Source organism: Canis lupus, chromosome 6 (assembly GCF_011100685.1).
Source record: "Canis lupus familiaris isolate Mischka breed German Shepherd chromosome 6, alternate assembly UU_Cfam_GSD_1.0, whole genome shotgun sequence".
Taxonomy (NCBI): domain Eukaryota; kingdom Metazoa; phylum Chordata; class Mammalia; order Carnivora; family Canidae; genus Canis; species Canis lupus.
Genome location: NC_049227.1, coordinates 59,134,503 through 59,159,860, shown reverse-complemented (window position 1 = coordinate 59,159,860; position 25,358 = coordinate 59,134,503). Strand labels below are relative to the sequence as shown.

The window sequence follows — 25,358 nt, the reverse complement described above, 5'->3', positions numbered from 1 at the left end:
AGAACACTTCAAACCAGCTGGAACTAGAAAGACACGTGCCCCCTTTCTGGAGTCAAACCTTGACTATATTTGGTGTGTGGTGCCCTCTACTGGGTCTCCTAGGACTGTGCCCTTTTTCTGTTTGTAAACTATACGTGTTGGCTGAGAACGCCAAAGAAGAGGATTAGATGGTATGTATACATGTTTTAATTTTGTTTGCATTTTTATTGACATCTGTTTCCCTAAGGTAGAAGTGAAGCTTTTTAAATACAGGAGCTGACTGTGGGTCTGTTTCCTTCTTATTCATTCAATAAACATTTTAGAGTCTACCGTGTGCCAGGTATGCTGCTAGCAGGCTGGAGACACAAAGATGAGAGCTTCACCTTCAAGTGGCCCCTTATCTAGTGGGAGTGTCACAGCCGGTGGGATAACCTGCTTACTGGGTCCAGGATAGTCCAACAAGAGAACTTGACTCCATGTAGATCATTGTCCTCCTTTCTCTGGGAAAATCATCCTCTTCAATGAAGCATGCAGCTTTGAGAGAGACACATGTAGCAGAGCCAGGAAGAAAGGGGACACCTTCCCAACAGGGCAGATCTATCAAATCAATTCTGGCAATCAGTGTGGTTGACAGATGTCACAGACAGCTTGCTCTCAATTTACTTAGAAAATTAAAATTTATGATGGACTGAGCACATTAAGATAAAATGAGTAGCAATAATTCACAGGTTTAGTTGAGCCCCTAGAAGGGAATAAACCTCATTTTCTTTTTTTTAAATTTTTTTTCATTTATTTATGATAGAGAGAGAGGGAGAGGCAGAGACATAGGCAGAGGGAGAAGCAGTCTCCATGCACCGGGAGCCTGACGTGGGATTCGATCCCAGGTCTCCAGGATCGCGCCCTGGGCCAAAGGCAGGCGCTAAACCGCTGCGCCACCCAGGGATCCCTAAACCTCATTTTCTAGAATTGTATACATTATGTAATACATACCTGAGGAAGGAAGGTAACTATTACATTTTGCAGGCCTTTTTTTCAATAGAGGGAGGGAAAGAGAGACAGGTAGGGGAGGTAAGGGGAGGGCCAGAGAGAGGGGGAGAGAGAGAATCTGAAGCAGGCTCCACGCCCAGGGCAGAACCCAAAGTGGGGCCTCCTCTCACAACCTGAGGTCATGACCTGAGCCGAAACCAAGAGTCGGATGCTTAATCAACTGAGCCACCCAGGCGACCCATACTATTACATCTTGAAAGCACTTTTGGAATCTTACTTTGCTTTTTTGGGAAGGAAATGCATATGAAACTGAGTTTTTCGAGTCTGAGAAAGACCTAAAGTACAAGACAAAGTGGGGAAACTAAAGCATTCATGATCACTTTCTTGCTACATTCTCTCTTTGACTGCATTATGTACAATTTTGCAAGATGATCTATGGATTGACAAATTTTTTTTTTAACCTGAGGACCTTGATGACGATATTGGACCTACAAGGTGGGCTCCGTACAGCAATAGACCGATGCACGACTGTATAATATTTGTCGTGAATATGGAACCAGTCATTGTTCATTGTGCAGTCTTGGACAAGTAACCTAATTTTCTCTCTAATTTTCCTCATTTGGAAAGAATATAACCTATCTTACTGTAAAGATTAGAAATAAGACATGTAAAGTGTTCATCGAAAAGCTTGGCCCACGGGATCCCTGGGTGGCACAGCGGTTTGGTGCCTGCCTTTGGCCCAGGGCGTGATCCTGGAGACCCGGGATCGAATCCCACGTCGGGCTCCCGGTGAATGGAGCCTGCTTCTCCTTCTGCCTGTGTCTCTGCCTCTCTGTCTCTCTCTGTGTGACTATCATGAATAAATAAATAAAATCTTAAAAAAAAAAAAAAGAAAAGCTTGGCCCACAATAGCTGTTCAGCAGAGCAGAGTAGGCACTTCAGAAAAATAGAGATGCACATGGGGGCTCTGGAGCCAGGCTGCCTGGGTCTGAATCTTGGCTCTACTCTCTTTTTCAGTGGTGTGACCTTGGGCAAGGAACTTTACCTTTCTGGGTCTCAGTTTCCTTATCGGTAAAGTAGGGGTGACAGTACTACCTACATCATAGGCCTCTTAGGCAGATAAAATGAGTCAACACATATAAAGTGCTTTGGAACATTTATTAATATATAGTTCTTAATAAAAGTTAATTATTATTTTAATGCAATGCCTTTTAGCTTGTAGAGACGCCTGCATCATTTTGAAGTTGTATATTAAAATCAAGACAGACATCTTCTCATATGTATAAAACACATCCATTCGGAGCTGTCAACACCAGCTGTTTTCAGCAGATTTCAATTGCTATGGTTCTGCAACCAGCTCTCCTTTGATAAGTGCTCGGAGCCCTCAGTAGGAATTATGCTGTTTATGTTAAGTTTGGCTGCTTTGCTTTTAAGATAGTCATTTTTAGTTCTTGACCTCCCTAAGAATTTATGAATTCTCTAAAGAACATGAGGAGGAAGAATTATTTGGAGCCAATTAGGAAAGCATTGTGATGTTAGGACTCGCCTCCTTTTTTTTTTTTTTTTTTTTAGATTTTATTTATTTATTCATTCCTGAGAGACCCAGAGAGAGAGAGGCAGAGACACAGGCAGAGGGAGAAGCAGGCTCCATGCCAGGGAGCCCAACATGGGACTCGATCCCGGGACCCCAGGATCCAAAGGCAGGCACTAAACCGCTGAGCCACTCAGGGATCCCTGGACTCCCCCTTTGTAACCTAACTGTCACTTACTCTTCAAAATAATCACGGGATGCCGTGGTTTTGTGCAGATGAAGCTCTGGGTGTTCAATTTCGGTCGATTGGGTCTTTTCTTCGGTGGCAATTTTGCTCCTCCTCCTCAATACCCAGTGCCAATGTGCTACCTACAGGCCATCTAAGAAGGGTACAAAGAAGGGTCTTCACACTCAATGAGTGTAAACGAAGAGCTAGACAAGGATATAACTAACTCACTACAACAAGAATCTAACTGTGCTAACCAGTATTTAAGGTGACATAGAAGGAAAAGGCTTCTTTTTTTTTTTAGTACAATTAAGCATAATGCTTTTATTTTTCTCAATTTCTTGCCAATTTTTTAAAAATTTCTTACCAATTTTAAAAAAATATTTTCTTTAAGTTCAATTTGCCAACATATAGTATAATATCCCGTGCTTATCCTGCCCTTCTTAGTGCCCGTCACCCACTTACCCCATCCCCCCACGCACCTCCCCTTCTGCAGCCCTTTGTTTCCCAGAGTTAGGAGTCTCTTGTGGTTTGTCTTCCTCTCTAATTTTTCCTCACTCAGTGAGGGAAGAGGATTCTAACTATGAGTTTAGGGAGAGGTTTAAAAAGAGGCAATATGAATATTGAACCTTGAAGAATGGCAGAGGAGGAGAGGGAACACAATAGAAGCAGAAAGAACGAGGTGAACAGGGACTTCTGAAAAATGCATGGCTGGTCTGGGGAACAGCACTTGGTCCCGTGTTGTTGAAGCAGAACAATGTGTGTGGGAGGATTAGGAGATGAGGAACAGAGGCCCCTGGGTCATCAAGAGTCCTCTCATCCAGCTCTTCTCAGGTTCTGGGGGAAGGAGATGGTGGGGCTTCTTGGACTTATCCCTCAGGATGAGCTCTTAGGTGTAACACCCCACCCCGTTTCCTCCTTCTCCTTGTAGGCTTCTCTTGGCCTCAGCCGATCTAGCCTTTTAACCTCTGCACTTAAAAAAAAAAAAAAATTATCTTATTTTCCAATAGGCTTTGCTGGTCTGGCATTGAATAACCTGCTGCCTATTGTGAAATAAATGAGGATGGAATGGCCTAAGACTTTGTACAAAACACTGGCCCCTCAGGGTAAAAATCTAAGCCTAAGCAAGTGGGAACAGGCCCAGGAGTCTGATTAGTTTCTGGGGAATAGGAAAGAGATAACAGTGAAGGAAGAAAATGATGTTTGGCACAAAGAGTATTTGTTCAATACAGGAATTAAGGAATGATTTGACAGACTGTCAGGTATTGCAAGGTGTCTCAGGTCTTCTGGGGTACTCAGTTATTGCCATCTCTGTACGAAACATCTAATTGGGAAAGAGGAAGGAAGAGGAGAAGGTATCTGTGTCTTCTGGCTCTCCATGAGTTTGTGCTGAGGCCAGATTTCTTCTGGAGTTAGGAGTTCTATGACTGGTAGTCTTCTCTCTCAGGAGAGAAAGGAGAGAGAGTGAGTGTGTGTGTATGGTTGTGTGTGTGTATGGTTGTGTGTGTGCATGTGCATGCACACACATGCACCTAACACAAAAATACAAATAGTGACCTAATTATTTATTTCTTTATACTCACAACAAGGCCTAAATACCACAGGTTACAAACCATTCCTTTGCCATGATACCAAGAAAAAAAAGTAGTTAAAAACATCAAGAAAACTCAGTTAGACTTGATAAACATATGGGCTCAGCGCTTAGGATGTACTAAGATGGCTTGGTCCTAATATCAAAGGACTTTTATTGTGGGTAGACATAAAGCCAGAGTATTTCATGCAAGGGAGATGGTGCGATAACAGAGGTTAGCTCAGGGCCTTGCTACTCCAAGTATGGTTTGACCACCAGCAGCAGCAGCTCCTGGAAACGCATGAGAAATGCAGACTCTCTGGCTCCAGTCCAGACTGACTGAATGTGAATCTGAGTTTTAATGAGATTGCTGGGTGAATCATATGCACATTAATATTTGAGAAGTACTGGCCTAGGGTGCAGGGATGGGATGTTGGAACATTTCTTATAGGAAGAACTACGTTTTGAGAATGAGTAGGGTTAACTGGGTGGTATAATAAGCAGAGAGAAAAGTGTAAGTAAAAGTTTAGTGGCATGAAAAAGCCTAGGGATGTTTTGCGAAGTGACTTACAATTGCTCCCCAGAAGGAAGAGAGTATGAGAGAAGAGGAGGGAGAAATGTAGGAAGATGGCTGGTCAGGCAGTGGCCAGATCCTGCTGCAGGTACTCTAGGTTGAGAGCTTGGCCTTGACCTAATCCATAATAGAGATGTTTGAGGACATGTGCAGATTGGTGTTCAGAGCACTGCAGCCCTGAGAACCCTGAGAAGGTCAAGGCCAGAGGGCAGGGAAATTATTTAGGAAGCTACGGCAATAGTTTGGGAGAAAGAGAATGAGAGTAGTACTGGTACTGCAGGTGGTGCAGTAGGAATGGAGAGAAGGGAACAAGTTGAAGAAATGTTAAGAGGTAATAAGCAGATGAAGCACTTCATCTGGACTGGGGAGGGAGGACGAGGGAGGCCTGTGTCTCAACTAGATGAATTGTGCAGGCTTCCGGCTAGGATTAGTGGGTGGTTGCTTATGACACCACTAACAGAGATGAAAGAATAAAGGAGGATAAGCAGGTTTGAGGAGGGGAATTATGAGTTCGGTTTTCAACATGTTCAGCTCAGGTGAATACAGAACATGTATAGCAGGAAAAAAGAAAGAAGAAAACAAGGGCGGAGAACTGGGTGAATCAATCAGGGTGGAGGAGGAGGAGGAGGAAGAAACAATGCCCTGTCGAGATTTGGGGCTCCAGTAATACACAGAGTGTATCCCGGGATTTTTCCTCCAGTCCTATTTCCAACAGGCTGCCTTCTGGGAACCTGGTTCCAGCAGCTGATCGGACCCCAAAGAAGAGAAGAGGGTTTTGATTCATGGTTTCCCATCCTGTGATCAACTCATTGTTGACATTATTTGCTCTACTAAAAAAATAAAAAAATAAAAAAAAAAATTTAACCTAGAGTTAAGCTGCTCCAGGGTCACAATGAACAAACAGTTGTCTTTTTCCACGTTGCCCTGAGGGTGAATAATTCCTCCCACTTCCCCACCACTATTTCCAAAGTGACAACAGCGCAAAGCCGGGAGGCGCTGGTGTCTGCGCATGGTCGTTCTCCAAGTTCCGGATGACTTTGACTTCTGCCCCAAATCTTCCCAGTCTTTGAACTCTTACAACAGTTTTACTTGGCGCCCTAAAATTCAGAAATTGCTTATAGCTTGTCTTGGATCGTTCCCATGATTATCTCCCATCCGGCAATCTGTTCTCCTGGGCTCACGCAGTTGCGAAGAGCGTCCGGGACTCCCGCGTCTCCGCGGCCGAAAGTCCGTGGCTGCTTGACCCTTTTCGGTACCGTCATCACCAGCCAATAAAGAGCGAAAGGTCGGCACGTGGTTTAGTAGTTCGGGCAGGAGGAAGGTGTTCCGACCCGATCCTTTCGCTCTTGCCAGGATCAAACATGGCGGGCCGCGGCCAGAATTTCCGCAACAGCCAGGTCGCGGTCCCCGTGACCCCGGGCGCTCCTCGGCGCTCCCGTCCCCACCTCCCTCCCTCCTCCTCGGCGGCTCCGGGAGGGTCCGCACCCGCGAGCGCCACCGCGGAGCCGCTTCCCGCCCCCCGACGGCCCGCCCCCCCCGCCCGCGCCAGCCAATCGCGGGCCGCGCTGCGGCGGAGGCAGCGCCGGCCGGCCCCGCCCCCCAGCCTCTCTGTGGCCTGCGGCTGCCGGGCCGGTAGCGCCGCTCTCGGTCGCGCGGACTGGTGGTGAGGAGCCGCGGGTCGCGGGTGCTCGCCGCCGGCCACAGCTCAGCCCAGCGCCGCCGAGCCCGTGAGCCCCGAGCCTCCGCCATGGACTTCGAGGACGGTAAGCGGAGCCTGTGGCTGGTCGCCGCGGCGGGCGGGCGGGCGGGCGGGCGGGAGGCGGGGTGGCCGCCCCGGGGGTCTGTTTACGGTCTCAAGATGGCCGTGTGGGCTTTGTTCTGCGGGCCCGGAGGCCGCCCGCCCGCCCGCCGCGGGCCCAGGCCCAGGCCCAGGCCCAGGCCCGGAATCGGCCTGTGCGGGGACCCGCGGGCCCTGTCGCGCCTGCCCGGCGCCCGCGGCCGCCGAGGACCCCGGAGCTCCGGGCCGGCCTCGCCGCGGGGAAGGGCGCGCCCGGGGCGCCACGGCCTCGGGCCCCGGGCCCCGGGCCCCGGACTCGCGCTCCGGACCCGCCCCGGCCGCGGCGCCTGCACTCGCCGGGGTCGCGCCGAGGGCCGAGCGAGGCCTCCGCCGCCCGGCCTCCCGCGGTCTCGCCCCCGCAGGGCGGCGACCCGGCCCGTCCGTTGCCGTAAATCCTCGCCCGGGGTGGAATTGGCCGAGGCTCGGTCCCAGCCCCGTCCTCTCGCCTCCGCTTCCGGCGAGTTTAAAGGGCGTCGGTGAGCGACAGGGCTGGGCGCCGTCTGTGGAGAGCGGAGGCCCGGGGGTCGCCCGGCCCACCCGGAGGTCGGCCCCGCGCGGGCGCCGTCCTGGGAGCCGCGGCGGCTTCCCTCGGGACCGTGCGTGGGCAGGGCCCCAGGCAGCCGGGGCCGGGGCAGGGGCCGGGGCCGGGGCCCGCGCCCGCGCCGCGCGCCCTTCAGGTTCCGTGACGGCGTGGGACCGGCCGTTTAAACCCACGGGTTTTCTCAGCGGTTCCTTTCGGCGTGTCTCTCACGCCAGTTCTTGAAACCATGTTCTCGGGCTCACAACGGAGAGTGGATTTTGGGCCTCCCCTTTGCCTTCCTACCTCGCCTAACTTTTATGGGAATTGGTGTCAAGATAGAATAGGCGCGGCCACAAGGACAGGATCAGGGAGAGGGCACGGGAGGGTTTGCACCGTGAAGCCCGGCCTCACCCTGAGCGACCAGCCGTTTCTGATGCAACAGATTGACGGGCTGGTTGTGAGCCCCAAACCCGACCCGAACCCTGTTTTACTTAACCCTCGTTATCTAGTGTGATCTCAGCCTGTGAGTCTGACCACATGATCTTTGGATCTGTGATTGGGTCTCATGCCACAAAGAGTTAAAGCTAGACCAGCCCTAAGCGTAGGAAGGGGTACTGGGAGGATAGCCCTTCTGTGGATCCTTGAAAATCATTTCGGAATAGTAGGAAGGTCAGCGCCGAGGAGGAGCACCCTCTGGTATTTTTTGTTTGTTTTGGTTGAACTTTGACTCCTTTTGCTATAAATACCTTTAAACCATGAATTCGAACTGCCCAAGCGGGGAATGAAACTTTAAGAATGTATTACTGTGTTTTCGTGCTAACGTCTGTTGACAGTACCAACACCCAAGGCACCGGGCAAGCTCCCGAGGTGGGGGGAGGGAACAATGGGAGTGGCCCCCCTCCCCCCGCCCCTCCCCAGGGAATCCATTTTCTGTAGAGAATTGAAAAACAGAAATGAAACTTGGTTTGTGTGCTTTCTATTGTCCCCATGAGCCTAAAATTCCAAACAATGTCAGTAATAAAAATTATAAACAGTGTCTGTGAGAGAATACTCCCCCTCTCTCTTGCTTCCTCTTCATCTTTACTGCTATATTTGGGAGTGGAATTTGACTAAAAATATATCGGAGTCTGATCCTGCGTAGTGTACCTGGATTCTGTGAGCACTGTACTCACTTCCTGCCCTTTATTAATTTATTGGTAACATTAATTAAGGGATTTAACAATTGCCAAGTCAGTTTTGACGGAAATTGCCAATATGGATTTCGGTGATGGCACATCCTGGGTAGATACAGCACAGGCACACATATACGCATGTGCATATGCAGTCTCAAATAAGATCTTGAAAACTTTAGAGAGCAAATAGGCACAAGAACTGTATTAACTCTGAAAAAATTATGTGCTACATAGAGTCAGTTCTCAGCCCATTTTGCAATTTTTGGTACATAATCTATCAACATTCTCTTTGTTACCCTGAATAAATCAATACTGGATTCCTCTTGGTAGTTATTATATATCAGGTGTTATAAGCTAATTTTTACATTATCATAATTTGGATAATAAACCTGCCTCTTGGGGAGATAATGAAGAGAAAGAGATCTATGTTTTCCCATGTGAAATATTTGTAATTATTTATATCCCATTTTTGCAGATAACTGAGTTAATAGCATTTTAAAAATTGTGTTTGATTTGAATAGATGAGTATGTAATTTCAGGCTTTTGCTAATAATGTACTAATTTCTTTCTGTTAAATGTGTCTTCATAGATTACACACACTCTGCTTGCAGAAATACTTATCAGGGCTTTAATGGTGAGTATCCTCTTTCGTTTGCTCTTAAGTATGTTAAGGGAATGCATTTCAGTTCTTCTCTACATGCCCATAATGTAAAAAGCCAGTTCTCCCTTGTTTCAATCATTGTGTTGCATGTTCACATTGTCCTGTTATGTATTTGAACCAGGCATCTGGAATCAGAAAAGGTTAGGGCTATTCAGATTAGTTTGACTCTTTGTTTTATTTGAATTATGATTCATTTAATTTATTCTAGGGCTTGACTACCTTCTGAGTGATGAGTTACAAGAAACTAGCTGAGTTATTTTTGCTGAATGAGAGGCTTTGAATAATGTAGATTAAGTGGATTATTGGCTTGGTTTTATGTTCCCTCTAATGTAATGCATTTTGACCTTGTTTTTGAGGTCATTTGCTTTAATGTGTTGAAATGTGTTAGTATATAAAGAGCTGTCTAGAGGAAGCACATAAAGAAGCTTGAATATTTATTGATTTACGCGTGACTTTAGAGTTGTGACTACCGAGGTAGATAAAATCGTAAGAGGCATGCAGAATACAATTGGCTGTTTATTTTGACAGTTTTTGAAGTTAAGGCTCTGCCAGATAGGATGATAACATAAAAAAAATACGTGGAACAATTCAGTGAGGTTAAAAAAAGACCCCAGAGTGGAAGTAGATATCCTAATTGCCAGGGAAATGGAAAATTCAACTGTTGTATAGAATATATTTACAAAATAAAACTGAAGCAAATATACTACTAAATAAAGCTAGCTGTGCTTTCATTATAAAACTGATTACAATCCAGTTAATTTCTTTGTATCATCTCTAAGAATTTAGAGAAACTTTGTACTTGATACGAGCTAAAAAGGCTCAAAATATAGGAAGCAGTCAGTATATATTGAATGCTGAAGAATAGTTTTTTTTTTTTAAGCTTTTATTTATTTTTAAGTAATCTCTACACCTAACCTGGGGCTGGAACCTACAACCCCAAGATCAAGAGTTGCATGCTCTGCTGGCTGAGCCAGCCAGGTTCCCTGAACCATTTTCTTGTTTGTTTGTTTTTTTAAAGATTGTATTTATTCATTTGAGGGATAGCACAAGTTTTGCGGGAGAGGCAAAGGGAGGGGGAGAGGCAAAGGGAGAGGGAGAAGCAGACTCCCCACTTAATCCAAGAGCCGGATGCTAAGCCAGGAGCCGGATGCGGGGCTTCGTCTCATTACCCAGAGATCACACCACCAGCTGAAGGCAGACGCTTAACCACCTGAGCCACTCAGGTGCCAAGGATACAGTTTTGAACAGGAGAGTGACATAATAAAATTACCAGAGGAAGCTTGATTTGTATCCACACTTAGGTAGATTAAAATCTGGAAAGTTAGGAGTGCCTGGCTGGCTCAGTTGATAGAGCATGTGACTCTTGCTTCTTAGAGTTGTAAATTCAAGCCCCACATTTGGTATAGAGATTATTTAAAAATAAAATTTAAAAAACAACACAAAACTGGAAAATTAGCTAAAATAGCCACTTCAGAAATTTAGGTATTAGGATTTTAAAGACCCTAAACTTGGGAAATGAAAACAGTAATTCTTTTTTTTTTTTTTTTTTTTTAAGATTTTGTCTATTAACTTGAGAGACAGAGAAAGTGATAGAGAAAGCACAAGTAGGGGAGAGCAGAAAGAGAGGGAAGAAGCAGGCTCTCCACAGAGCAGGGAGCCTGATGGCAGGGCTTGATCCCAGGACCCTGGAATCATGACTTGAGCCGAAGGCAGACACTTAACCAACTGAGTCACCCAGGTGCCCCATAAGATTTACTTTTAGCAGTTTCAAATATACAGTATGGTATTACCATCAGTAGGTATTACCATCAGTAGTCATCATGGTATACATTATATCCCCATGACTTACTTTTTTATGACTGGATGTTTGTATCTCTTGATTCCCTTTGCCCGCCTCTATCCTCCGCTCTAGTAACTACCAATCTGTTCTCTGTATCAATGAGCTTGGTTTTGTTTTGTTTAGATTGCACATGAAATCATACAGTATTTGTCTTTCTTTGTAATCTGCTTTACTTAGCATGATGCCCTCAAAGTCCATCAATGTTGTTGCAAATGGCAGGATTCCATTTGTTTTTATGGCTGAGTCCTATTCCATTGTATATGTATACCCCATCTTCTTTATCCATTCATCCTTCACTGGGCACTTAGGTTGTTTCCATATCTTAGGTATTGTAAATAAAATTGTAGTGAACATGGGGTACATACGCCTTTGGGGATTAATGTTTTACTAATGTTACCACTTTCATTTTTTCCTCTTGATTTAAATTCCAACACTGAGATTGTTAGATTCCCCTAGAGAGCTTTTTCAGAATGTTTCTCATACTCTGGTCCTCTTGAATCTTAATTTTTAGACAAGTGGTCTTTGGTTGTTCATGTCATGAAAAAGTACTCTGAATGATTTTGGAATGCACTGTTGGTTAAAGAGCATTATTGACAATACTTTGAGGTCTAGGTTATCTACATTTTATAAATGAGGATTTTAATTTCAGAGATATAATTTGACTTCATTTAACAAATATTTCTTGAGTGAATGCTATATATCAGATACTATTCTAGGAGCTGGCAATATAGCAATGAATAAATATTCTTGCCTCTGGAGAGTATACAGTCTAGTGGGATGAAATATAAGGTAAACAAAATAAAGTAACATATCGTGTGTTAGATGGTAATAATTGCTTAGGGGAAAAATGGAGGAGAGGGGTGGTGGTGGTGGTAGGTGTGTGTTGGGGAAAGACTTATTAAGAAGATGTAGAAAGTAAAAGATGTGTAGTTACCAAATGAAGCCACACTATAATTCATTGTTAGCATTGTATTTTCCCGTGACTAAGATGAAGTAAAAGGTCCTGGAAAGCATATCAAGTTCCAGATTTCCTCCACACCATTTCTCGGGAAGAAAGTTGTGTTTCTAGTGTTTCCATGTTTCCTTCCTGCTTCATAGTAACTCTTTTTATGTAAATTGCAGACAAAAAAAGGGAGAGTATTCCAGATAGAGGGAAAGCAGAAATAAAGGTAGGGCTGAGTACATTGTGCCTCAGAGAGACTTAAGAATGTTTTGTTTTGGGCAGCCTGGGTGGCTCAGTGGTTTAGTGCCGCCTTCAGCCCAGGTCATGATTCTGGAGACCCGGGATCAAGTCCCACATCGGGCTCCCTGCATGGAGCCTGCTTCTCCCTCTGCCTGTGTCTCTGCCTCTCTATCTGTGTGTCTCTCATGAATAAATAAATAAATCTTTAAAAAAAAAAAAAAAGAATGTTTTGTTTTGTTTTAAGTAGGCTCCATGCCCAGCGTGGAGCCCAATATGGGGCTTGAACTCATGATCCTGAGATCAAGACCTGGATACTTAACAAACTGAGCCACCCAGGAGCCCCTAGACTTAAGAAGAATGTTTTGACTAGAGCAGGTGATTTTTGCTGAATAGTCTTAAGACTAGGTTAGAGTGGTGAGTTGTAGCCTGAGGCATTGAAAATTAAAGGTAATTTGTTTATATCTGAGAGATGATAGAAAATAAAGACCTGAAAGAGTGGAGGGATTGAGAAGTGCAGATACAGAGGAAGAGCATTCCTGGCAGATGGAGCAGCAGGTGCCAAAATGGCTGCATACTTAACTGTATTCTAGGAACAGCAAGGGGCCTGGTATACCTGGAGTGGAGTGATAAGGGGGGGAATAGTAGATGATGAAGTTAAGAAGTGGATTATATAGGGCAGGATTTCTCAACCTCAGCAGTATTGACATTTTGGACTAGATAATTCTCTGTTGTGGGGAATGTCTTACGCATTGTAGACTGTTTAGCTGGATCCTTGGCCTTTGCACTTGATGTAAGCAGCACTTGCCCTTTGGTTGTGACAACCAAAAGTGCTTTCAGATGTGGTCAGATGTCCCCAATTAGAGCAAAATTTTCCTTGTTCAGTACAATGCTTTGGCTTTTACTTTGAATAAGATGGAAGCAAGTAAGAAGTTACTGAGCGTTGAACGTGATTTAAACTTTAACAGAATTATTCTGGCTGTTTTCTTAGAATAAACAGGGGGTTAAAGTGGAAGCAGGAAAGCCAGTTAGGAGGCTATTGCTGTAATGTAGGTGAGAGATGCTGGTGGCATGTAGCAGGATGCTGGTAGCGTGGGAATGGTGAAAAGTCCCATTCAAGACCTGGTGTCACATAACTCGTTAATTATTTTGATCCTGAGTCAGTTGTTTTTATTATAGTCCTCACCTCCTTCCTTAAGATTTAGTTGTAACTGAGTTTTAACATTTGTTGAGCTTATTTGTATGATTAGAGTGATCAAAACATAGAATAGATTTGTCTTAAAATATTAGGTCAGTTTTATTTTTGAGTGAATTACTTTCACTTAATAGTAAAGATACAATGTTATATTCTTACAGTTTTATTTTTATTTTTAAAGATTTTATTTATTTATTAGAGAGAGAGAGAGGCAGAGATTCAGGCAGAGGGAGAAGCAGGCTCCATGCAGGGAGCCTGACTTGGGACTTCCATCCCGGGTTTCCAGGACCACGCCCTGGGCTGAAGGCGGCGCCAAACCACTGAGCACCCTGGTTGCCCTACAGTTTTATTTTTTAAAGTGATTTTTAAGTTCTTTTGGTGACCTGGAAGAATATTGTTTATATATAAGCGGTCATCTTACAGAATCTGTATTCCTCTAATCACACTTTATGAAGTATAAAGACTTTCCCTTTTTTTCTTTTTAGTTAACTGAATAGTAACAGTACTGTGAACAATAAGCCAAAGTCATTGCTAGGTAAAGGCAGTTCTTTCTCCTAATTTTTGTGTACTCCACAGTGTTCAATAAATATTAGTAATTTATGACTCCATAGTGAAATAAAAATAAACTGACTAAAAAACAAAAGGATTTAGTATCCAAAGGCAATCTCTGCGAGCTCAAAGTTGAAACTAGCTGAAATAACAAAATACAAGACTTTTTGCTTTGTGTACCTAACTGAACCTAACTCTTAAGATTATTATTATTTTTTATTTTTAAAAAAGATTCTATTTATTTATTGAGAGAGAGAGCACACATGAAGGAAGGGGAGAGGCAGAGGGAGAGGAAAACTGAATCCCAGGCAGACTCTGTGCTGAGTGCAGAGCCCAAGGTGAGGTTCAATATCCTGAACCCAAGATCATGATTTGAGGTGAAAGCAATTTGGATGCTTAACGGACTGAGCCACCTGAGGCACTCCTTAAGATTATCTTAAGCTTAGAAGAAGGCTTTTTATTTTGAAAATTTTATTTCAATTTCAAAATTGCCCTCTATCTGAGATAACATAGGTTAGCAACTCTAAAGAGAAATAATTGCCTGTTTTATTAGTCTAGAACTGTGAACATGGTACACTAGCCACATGTGACTGTTGAGCACTCGCAGTGGGGATGATTAGAACTGAGATGTGCTGTAAAATGTAAATTATACACCCCATATGAAGTCTTAGTTTGAAAAATACAAGATAAAAGAGCTCGTTGATACTTTTTGTATATTGATAAACTTTTTGTGCTCTCATGCATATTGGTACATACAAGCATTATAAAATTCTAAATTTTACTTGAAAGTTCAAATTTTATCGTTGGCAGGAAAAGTACTGTTACTTTTGGCAGTGTATCATAAGCACTATATAAGAGCAACAGACGTGTAGATATTTAGAAGAAAGAGATGATACTCAACTGAGACAGTATCATTGAAAGGGTTAGTATTTGAAATGTACTTTTAAAAGATGAGAATATTTCAGGGAGCAGATATTGGAAGTATTAGAGGAAAACGTTTCCCATAGAAGCAACAGCGTTAAAGCTAGAGGGGTGGATATTTATTGATCTTCGGGAAAATCATTTCATCCCTTTGGATTTTAGCTCCTAATCTATAAAATAAGAAGATTAAATTGAATTTTATCTTTTAGGTTGCTTCCAGCTTTAAAGTTGCAAGATTCTGAGTCATATTTTTGTGAAGTTGTTACTGTTGTCATTATTATTGTCATTGTTGTTAGGACCAAAAATATTTAAGTGATTGTAATTTAGTGTTTAAAAAATATAAAGGTATTTGCTCTCTCTATACTATTGTATTTATTAGTACATAAAATTTGGGGAGGGTGGTAATGAAGGATTTTGAAAAGTTTTATAGGACACATTCTAAAAGATTTGAAATTTTTTTCATTTTTATAATTGTAAATTCATTTTATTACTTTTGTTGTATTTTTCATGTTAGAGGTTGGAATGTATGTGGAATTGCAGTTTAATAAAATATACTCAGTACCCTTAATGTACTAGAATTTTTTGAGTATTTTGCATTGCTAGAGTTCACATTCATTCCTTTTATTCTTAGTATTTGAGGATTTAAATGTTTATTGTCATTATTACTTAAAGGCATAGTACCGTAAATTGGCCCCCACTCCATGATTTTACTTTTTAAAAATGTCTGTTTCAGTTAATCTATGAACAAATTGAAATTAGGCGAGTTGAAAATGTGGCTGCCTCTGGGTTTTTGACATTTTGAGAGCAGTTAGATGCAAAAACTAAAAACAAAAATTGTTCTTTTTGACAATAGTCAATGCTGACTTTTCTTGAGAATTGGAATTATTATTGATTACATACTATGTAATTCTAATATAGAACCTGTAAGTAGTACTCTGTCAAATAAATATTGGTTAAATTGAAAATAATTCTGACATAGAACTTTTTTAAGTTGATAATGTTTTTTTGGGCAATTAAATTTTCTTAGCAAATCTGTTTTTTCAGTAGATTATTCTCTGTGAATTTTTTCCTTCCATGTCTAGTATGAGTTTATCTTAAATGTTAATGATGAATTAGTATCTCAGACAATTGGTGTGAGTATCTTGTGTTTTATGCAAAATTCCCAAGGAGAATGGTATATCTTACTGACCTTTTGTTATTGACTCTGTTGTAGGAATGGATCGTGATTATGGCCCCGGATCATATGGAGGTCTGACATTCAAGGATATTTATCTAAAAATTCTTCTTTTGGGTGCCAGTAAAGGTGAGCGACATTTAATTTTTTTCTTTTTAAACTCTTTATAGGGATGGACCGTGACTATGGCCATGGATCCTATGGGGGTCAAAGATCCATGGACTCCTACCTAAACCAGTCATATGGCATGGACAATCACAGTGGTGGTGGTGGGGGTAGCAGGTAAATTGCTTAATCACTTGGCCAAATAATTAGATAACTATAAGATTCTGGATATTTTAATTTAAGTATTCCTTAGGCATGTTATGATACTTGAATTTCAATATTGGTATTGAATAATCACCTTAAATGTATAAAGGTGTTAATTAATGGTTATAAAAATTATCTCAGGGTCACTGGCAGACATTATTTTAGGAAAACTGCAAGTAGCTATTTTCATATTAATATAGAGTAAGATTTTCCATCTTCGGTAGTGAACCCTTTATTTTACTTATTTTTAATTCCTTATCATTCAGAATGTTCTGAACAAATGATAAAAAATGTTACTGGAAATATTCTTTGTCAAGTTTTTTTCTTTATGAGCTTTAAAAGTATCTATTTTAATTGAGGGTGTTCTGTAAAGCAGCAAAGCAGGTTTTGACTGGAATGGGTTTAAATGAACCAGTCTAGCAACATTCAGTTTCTGAGAAACATTTAAGATAGTTATTCTTTTAATTTCAGAGTAAGTTGTAGTAAGAGCTTATTGTAATAATAAAACATTCTTTAAATTCATGTCTAGGTTATTTATTGGCAGATACTCCTTATGCCAAAAACACTGTGCTCTAGCTAGGAGCATTGTATCAAAGCTCTGAATACTATAGCTTCACTTATTTTAATGCACTAGAGTTTATATTATTTTTATATTTTACTGTTGATACTGTGTAAAGCTCAACACTAGTTAAGTATAGACCTTAGGTTTAACTACATTTCAGGCAAAGGGGGTGTACCTTTTGAGGCACAGATATTTTTACTAAATATAACTAGTTAGGAAACACTTGAAACTAGCCTCCTTCTTCATAAGTTGAAGGAACCGGATTCCTTAAGGATGGACCAAAAGATGCTTTACATTCCTTCTTTCTGCTTCAAGTGTGCCATTATGGTTTATAGTAGAGGAAAATCAAGAAAATAAAAAGATACAACAATTTTGCTTATGTGATAGATGTTTTAAAAAAGAGTTGGGAGGAGAAATAATTTTTATATGGTTACCAGAATTCAGAAGTAAATAGTACATTCTATTTAGTGGTTTGTAAATAATTGAAGTAATGTAACACATTTAAATGTTTAAATATATCCGTTATTGCCCTATTGCATTGTAAATGTGATGTGTATAAACTATGTAGATGTTATCATTTATCTCCTGTGTAATTGTGGGCCTTTATAAAACTATGTTGTAAGATATCAAGCAACTTTTGTAATCCATGCTTTGGATTTGTGAGAAGTAAGATGATTTGTGTCTTCTGTTGACTCTATTAAAACCTTGAGGAGACTGTGTGCTCCCCTTTTTTAGAGTAGTTTTATGTGATAATTTCCTGCCAGGAAATAATTTTTTAAATTATTGAAGACATAAAATGTATTCTTTCTCATCTGCCTTGAAAATTTATATGCAGAGGGTATATGTTGGTGGTCTTTTACTTTATGTTCTATTTTATGTGCTTATTCTTCTAGATTTGTTAGATTTGCTAGTCTACAAGTGGAAAGTAACTGAGGATTGATTATTGTCCTTACCCAAAGTTGGGCAGGATATAAAATTTTCTTAACCAGAGATAATTCTCCAAATTTTGACTGCTATAGACACAATGAAGCAGTTTTGTGATATAGATTATTAGGGGTGCAAACGGATCTCTTCTGTGTCACAAATAGCTTATATTGGTGTAGTCTTCAATTTGTGTCCCTATTGAAAGCCAAAATATTGTAAATATTTGATATTTTCCATTACTAGGGATGGATTCGAAGAAAGTTTGAGTAGTTTGTGAACTTTAGTAAATGACTTTTTCCAAGACTAGGGCTGGGCTTAAATACTGACAGACAAATCTTAATAAAATAGAAAAGCTGCTATAAAGCAGATTTTTAAGCTAAGGTTTACTTACCTCAATTCATATCTAAAAACTGACTCAGATAGCTTTCTATCTGGTCTCATGTTGAACTGCCCAGCCCTAATCAGGTGTGAATAAAAGTAGAACTGTGCAAACCAGTATGGTATAAATGAATTTTAGTTGATAAATGTCATCTGATAATTTGTCTTTTGAATTGTCTAACATTAGTAAGCTTACTTTTGTTTTTTCCCTCACTGTGCAACTTTTCCAGGTTTGGACCTTATGAGTCTTACGACTCCAGGTCTTCTCTGGGTGGGCGAGATCTGTACAGATCTGGCTATGGTTTTAATGAACCCGAACAAAGCCGCTTCGGAGGTAGTTATGGTGGTCGATTTGAGAGCTCCTACCGGAATAGCCTTGACTCTTTCGGAGGTAGAAACCAGGGCGGGTCTAGCTGGGAAGCACCTTACTCCCGTTCAAAATTGAGGCCTGGGTTTATGGAGGACAGAGGAAGAGAGAATTACTCTTCCTACAGCAGTTTTTCTTCACCCCATATGAAGCCTGCACCTGTAGGCTCTCGGGGGAGAGGAACGCCTGCTTATCCTGAAAGTACGTTTGGAAGCAGAAACTATGATGCTTTTGGAGGACCATCAACAGGCAGAGGCCGAGGCCGAGGAGTAAGTACAACAGAATCTTTTCAGATTCTTTTCACTAGTCACTCTTTTAAACCCTTTCAAGACCATGGTTTTCATCTAGAATAAACACTGTTCATCCCAGTGTATTTTAAAGCAAAAGCTGAATCATAAGCATAATTCTTAGGTTGCCTGTAAAAGTTTTTCCAGCACTTCAGAAAATAAGTGGCAGTGTAAGATGATTGTAAGTTTTGCCAAATCTCCCTTTATTAAAAAGGTGAGGATATTAGGTTTTGGTCTAAAAGGGGTTAAAAGGAGTTGCATTTTTCCTTGTAAACACTAGCAACTTTGCTGGTGGGACAGTTCTTGGATTATTGTAAAAGGTAACTGAACCCTTTGGAGTTTTTGAGTAGGTTAAAGGTGCAATGTATGAAAAAATGTTTATACTTTGCTGCTATAACTCTAGCACATAGAATTTCTTCAGAGCTCCATATTTCACATTAAACACAAAGGACTAAAAGCTGGATAGATGAGGGTAGCTTAGCCATGTTTACATGGTGAAGAAGTTGATATGTTTAATAGGTTGTAGAATGATTTGTGGTCAGTTTAATTACTAACTCACTCTCTTAATATATGTCCTGTTGCTGGGTGTTCTGTTTTCCCTTGTGTCATAAGATTTTACTATTGAGAAGTAAGTTCCTACCTGTACAAACATGTCTCTGGCTCCTTCCTAGGAAGTAATAGTTTATAAATTATTGCTTACACGAGTAAATATACTAGTCTTCAAGTGTTTTATTTCAGGACATAGTATAAAGATAATGACTTACGTTCTTAGGTAACTTGGTGGACATGAAATTTTACCTAGTTAAGTGTATGTAGATTGTGGAGTTTTGTAGTTTGGTCTATGAAGGATATTGTATTCTTGCTTTAATGTAAGAAATGTTGTTTTTTGGGGTTTTTGGGGTTTTTGTTTCTTTTTTTAAGTCAGTTACTCTTAATATTCTCTCTTTGCAGAGGAAAGAACTTCTGATAAAAAATATGTAGTAGGGCACACGTTTTTATTAGCCTTTGGTACATGAGTGTAGTTTGTTACTTTTGTGTAGAAATTTTGCACTTATAACAGTTACCCTTTACTTATGTAAAATGCATTGCACCTTTAATGGATAATTAATGAAGATATTTCTAATGTGATTCTATAAATTATCTGGTAACACTAATCTATTCAAGTCTCCTAGGTTAGATAGGGATTCCTAAGTATAATACACAAATGTAAGCAACTGATATGTTGCTATTCCACCATAATTAGTGACTGTAGGTTAATTGAAAATTGTTGGGGTAATAGGCTTTGGCTTTTGAAATTGAAAATCAATTCCAGTTTGAAAATTTTAAAAATGCATAACATTTTCCATGCTTTGTATTACTTTAGGCAAATGATTTTTTTCTTAATGAGACTTCAAACATTAATTTTGTTTTCACAATAGAAAAACAGGCATTCCTGTACTTTGTGTTCACCATTCAAGTGTGAATGGACTTTTCTTTCTTTCCTCCTGTTAATGAAGTAGATGAACCAACAGGACTTTCTTTTTTAATCTTCACTTGTACAATTCCCACTGGATCCTTCTCTTCAGATTACTCCTCAATCTTTATCTTCTAAAAGTAAGATTAGCAGAATAAATTTCTATGGACATGTGGCCTCTTGGTGTAGTGGATTTTGTTAATGACAGGAGAAGAGGAAGGGACACAAGAGTCGTTTGGTTGCATGACTCTTCGTCTGTAAACTTTCACTTCTTGGGCTTCTGGGTCAGAATATGTTTCTCTAGGTAAGAATGTGAATGGAACGTCAGATGTAATTCTTTATCTGAAGTGTGTCCTGGAAGTTGATGCATGGTTATGCTTTAACTCTCCTATTTCATACTAATGTTCCATCTCGCTTTCTCATTCCCTTTTTCAACAGGGAGAAATCCTAAGTGATTTCTGGATCTTTTTTACTTCAGACTTCAAATATGGTCTTCTTTATGCATCTTAGTATTAAGCCAGGTTTTAGTGAAATAAAGATGTCTTTTAAGGTCTTTTCATGGGAAAACATCAATTAGGAACTCTGAAGAGGAGTTGTCAGAGAGTTGTACAAGTGGTAATATTCTGACAGGCACATATGTTGTTTATGATCTCAAGTAATTTTGAATGGTAAAAATTTAAAAAATAGGAAGTATCCATATTTGTTCTACTGGAAATAAAAATACTAATTCACTGGATTTGGGTTCATGTAATAATTTTACAAAGCCTTTCAATGTGTTTATTCAGAGTGGACATGTAAAATTTAGTTACATTCTGGGGAATTTTCAGGTGAAAATTATTAGATAGGTAACACATAAAATTTGTGTGAATTCATACTTTATCTTTGGATGTTATGCTAATGTTTCTTGATTTCACAAATTTGCAGCATATGAGTGATTTTGGAAGCATTCATAGACCTGGAATTGTTGTTGACTATCAAAACAAACCCACCAATGTGACAGTTGCTGCTGCAAGAGGAATAAAGAGAAAAATGATGCAACCATTTAATAAGCCTGGTGGAACCTTTATCAAGAAACCCAAGCTGACAAAGCCTGTGGAGAAGATGAGCCTCAGCAAATCACCCAGTAAGTAAGAAAACATAACTGATGTGGCTTAAGGTACTTCCAATTTTTAAAAAGTTTAGTGCTTTTGGATAATTTTCTCATGTTCATTTGACAAACTGCATAGTAATTACAATTGTAGAAACTAGATCTGTGAATCACCTAGTATAGTTACTAATTGATCACGAACATTGAAATTACCCAGAGATCCTTTTTAAAAATGTACATTCCCTTGTTCACCCCTCTTCCCTAAATGCTTATTTAGGATAGAATCAGAACATCTGTTTTAAAAGGCTTTTCACATGATTTTGATTCAAAGTTTTGTCTTGAGTATTATATTTATTGTTGGGTGGTATCGATGAGGATGTAGTATTGTGCCATTACACAGAATCCCCTTAAGGGACAAAGGGGCTATTCATATATTTTCATGGTTTTTGGTACCAGGAAAAGGTGTATTTCTTCTGGAAAATTAATTTGTTTTTAATTTTGTGGGCATGACAACTCTTAGAGTTAGTTATGTTTCCATCTTTACAGTGTTAAAAAATCAAAAGCCAATCTGAAAATGAAATTAAGGGGCACCTGGGTGGCTTAGTCAGTTAAGTGTCTTGCCTTTGGCTCAGGTCATGATCTTAGCTCAGGGTTCCTGGGATCGAGCCCTGCATCGGACTCCCTGCTCAGCAGGGAGCGTGGTTCTCTCCCTCTCCGTTTTCCCCTGCTGGTGCGCACGCGCGCGCGCGCTCTCTCTCTCTCTCTCTCAAATAAATAAATCTTTAAAAACATTTCGTTTGTGTTAGCATTAAGGCTAAATACTGAGGAATAAATTTAACAAAAGAAGTGTAGAACTTATGCCTCAAAAACTATAAAATATTGTTGAAAGAAGTTAATGATCCAAATAAATGGAAAAACTAAATAAATGGTTCAGAGATCAGAATTCTACCTTCTTTGCAGAAATTGACCAGTTGATTCTAAAGTTCACAGGGAATTGCAAGAGATCCAAAATAATGGAAACAATCCTAAAGAAAAAAATAAAATAGGAAGACTCACACTTCACCTTATCTGGAAAGACACAGACAGTACTTTTCAGTCATCAAGGCAAAAATAAATATAAAAAAATAATAAGTAATTCAGTGTGCAAGTAAAAATAGACAAAATATTTGGTGTATGTTGTTTTACTGCTACATGTTTTCATAAAGAGTGCCGAAAAAGAGGTTTCCTGAGCTTTTATTTAGGTAGGTCCTTGACTTCATCTAATTTGGTCAAATGTACTTGATTTCATATAGAAATACATTATAAAGTTAAAAAATAAAATAGAACAACATAGATAAGGAACAGTAATCTGCTTCTGAACTTTTTTTTATAAAAAGACTTTACTGAGCTATGATTTGCAAACCCTACAATTCACCCGTTTAAAGTCTGTAACTCACTGGTTTTTAGTGTATTCACAGATATATGCAAATATCACCATGTCAATTTGAGAACATTTTCATCACCTCACAGAGACCGGGTACCCTTTAAGCATTATCCCCTTCACACCCCATAGCCCAGAGCAACCACTAATTTACTTTCTACCTTTATTGATTTCTGTATTCTAGACTTTCACATGAAAAAAGTCATGTAGAATGTGGACTTTTGTGATAGGCTTCTTTCAGTTAGCATAATCTTCCAAGATTCATCCAAGTTACAGCATGTATCAGTACTTCATTCCATTTTATGGCTGGAAATAATTCCATTGTATGGATATATCATTTTCTTTATCCATTCATTCATTGATGGGTAATTGGGTTACTTCTACCTTTTGGCTACCATGAATAATGCTGCTGTAAATATCTGTGTATAAGTTTTTGTGTGAGCACATGTTTTCGTTTCATATATCCTAGATATATCTAAGAAATTAATTGTTGGGTCATACGGTAATTGTGTAATCATTTGAGGAACAGCATGTGTTCCAAAGGAGCTGGCACCATTTTACATTCCCACCAACAGTGTATGAGATTTCTAATTTCTCTGTATCCTCACTAAAGACTAACCAGTCTTTTTGATTCTAGCCATGGAGGTAGTATAAAGTGGCATCTTATTGTGGTCTTGATTTACATTTCTCTCTGGTGATTAATGGAAGGGCATTTTTTTTCATTTGCTTTTGGCTATTCATGTATTTTTCTTGGAAAAATGCCTGTTGAGATGCTTTGGTCACTTTTCAGTTGGGCTTTCTTTTTATTGAGTTGCCAAAGTTCTTTATATATTCTAGAGACAGGTCACTTTTCAGATGTATTCATATTTGTAAATTTTGTCTCCTACTTGGAGTTGCCATTTTACTCTTCTGATAGTATCCTTTGAAGCACAAAAGTTTTTAAATTTGATAAAGTTCAATTTGTCTATTTTTTTTGTTGTTGCTCAGTTCTTTTTTTTTTCCTTTAAGATTATTTATTTATTTATTCATGAGAGACACAGAAAGAGAAGCAGAGACACAGGCAGAGGGAGGAGAAGCAGGCTCTATGCAAGGATCCCAATATGGGACTTGGTCCCGGGAATCCAGGATCACACCCTGAGCCAAAGGCAGATGCTCAACCGTTGAACCACCCAGGTGTCCCTGTTGCTCAATTCTTTTGGTTTTCTAAAGAATTCCTTGCCATATTCCAAAGTCATGAAAATACACTCCTGTATTTTCTTCTAAGAGTTTTATAGTTACAGTTTTTGCATTTAGGTCTTGCACTATCACTTTTGCATGTGGCTATCTGGTTGCCCAGTACCATTTGTTGAAAAGACTGTTCTCTGCCAACAGAGTAATTTTGGCATCCCTGCTAAAAACCAGCTGACCATAGTTACACGAATTTATTTTTGGCTTCTCACTTCTGATCTATATATCTGGTTTCTCACTTCTGATCTATATATCTATATATCTGTCCTTGTGCCAATACCACAAGGTCTTGATTACCATGGCTTTGTAGCAAGTTTTGAAATCATAGTGTGAGTCTTTCTATTTTGTTTCTCCTTAAAGGATTGTTTCCACTATTTTAGATCCCTTGCTATTCCCTGTGAATGATCTTTCTTTCTTTCTTTCTTTCTTTCTTTCTTTCTTTCTTTCTTTCTTTCTTTCTTTCTTTCTTTCTTTCTTTCTTTCTTTCTTTCTTTCTTTCTTTCTAAAATAGCAGATTCTTTTTTTTTTTTTAAGATTTTATTCATTCATGAGAAGACAGAGAGAGAGAGAGGTGCAGAGACACAGGCAGAGAGAGGAGCAGGCTCCATGCAGGTAGCTTGATGTAGGACTCGATCCCGGAACTCCAGGATCATGCTCTAGGCCAAAGGCGGCGCTAAACCACTGAACCACCCAGACTGCCCCCGCTGTGAACTTTAGAATCAACTTGTCATTTTTTTGTGAAGAAGTCAGAATTCTGACCGGGATTGTGCTAAATCTGTAGATAAATTTGGGAGGAGTATAACCATCTTAACAATGTTTTCAGATCTCTGAACCATCATTTATTTAGTTTTTCCATTTATTTAGATCTTTAACTTTTTTCAACAATGTTTTATAGTTTTTGAAGTATAAGTTCTATACTTCTTTTAGTCTTGTTGATACTAACAAATGGTTTCTTAATTGTATTTTCAGATTGGCTTTTGATTTTTTTTTAACAATGTAAAGAAGGAAATGTGGAAATGTGACTATTTCTGGAGTTGTCATGTCCACAAAATTAAAAGCAAAAGATTAAATTTAGTGCAAAAGCAAAAAGATTAATTTTCCAGAGGAAGCACACCTTATCCTGGTACCAGAAACCATGAAAAATAACTTAACTTTGTCCTCTAAAGGAGATTCTGTGTACTGGGACAATACTGTATCCTCAACGATACCTCCTAATGATAAATACAACACTCAAGACAAAACTCTGAATCTGAGTCATGTGAGAAGCCTTTTAAAACTGATAGATGTTCTGATTCCACCTTAAATAAGGATTTAGGGAAGAGGTGGATAAGGGTATGTGCATTTTTTTTTGAAGATCTATTTATTTATTTATTTGAGAGAGAGCACAAGTAAAAAAAAAGTGGGAAGAGGAGCAGGGAGGAAGGGGGG

General features: G+C 40.0%; 1 protein-coding gene across 4 annotated transcripts in view; it reads left to right on the top strand.

Moving 5' to 3' along the window:
• The first annotated feature begins 6,471 nt into the window (after nucleotides 1–6,471).
• Nucleotides 6,472–25,358, top strand: part of ZNF326 (zinc finger protein 326) — a 37,721-nt gene continuing 18,834 nt past the window's right edge. Inside the window, exons 1-6 of one of the 4 annotated variants that reach the window (XM_038541427.1) lie at nucleotides 6,472–6,630; nucleotides 8,986–9,030; nucleotides 15,956–15,991; nucleotides 16,087–16,198; nucleotides 18,320–18,725; nucleotides 21,121–21,319. In XM_038541427.1, coding sequence (XP_038397355.1) covers nucleotides 6,615–6,630; nucleotides 8,986–9,030; nucleotides 15,956–15,991; nucleotides 16,087–16,198; nucleotides 18,320–18,725; nucleotides 21,121–21,319 — 814 coding nt within the window. In that variant the 5' untranslated portion in view covers nucleotides 6,472–6,614. Of the gene's footprint in view, nucleotides 6,631–8,985; nucleotides 9,031–15,955; nucleotides 16,046–16,086; nucleotides 16,199–18,319; nucleotides 18,726–21,120; nucleotides 21,320–25,358 lie in introns of those variants that run through there. The other 3 variants (XM_038541428.1, XM_038541430.1, XM_038541429.1) reach the window with 3 other exon arrangements.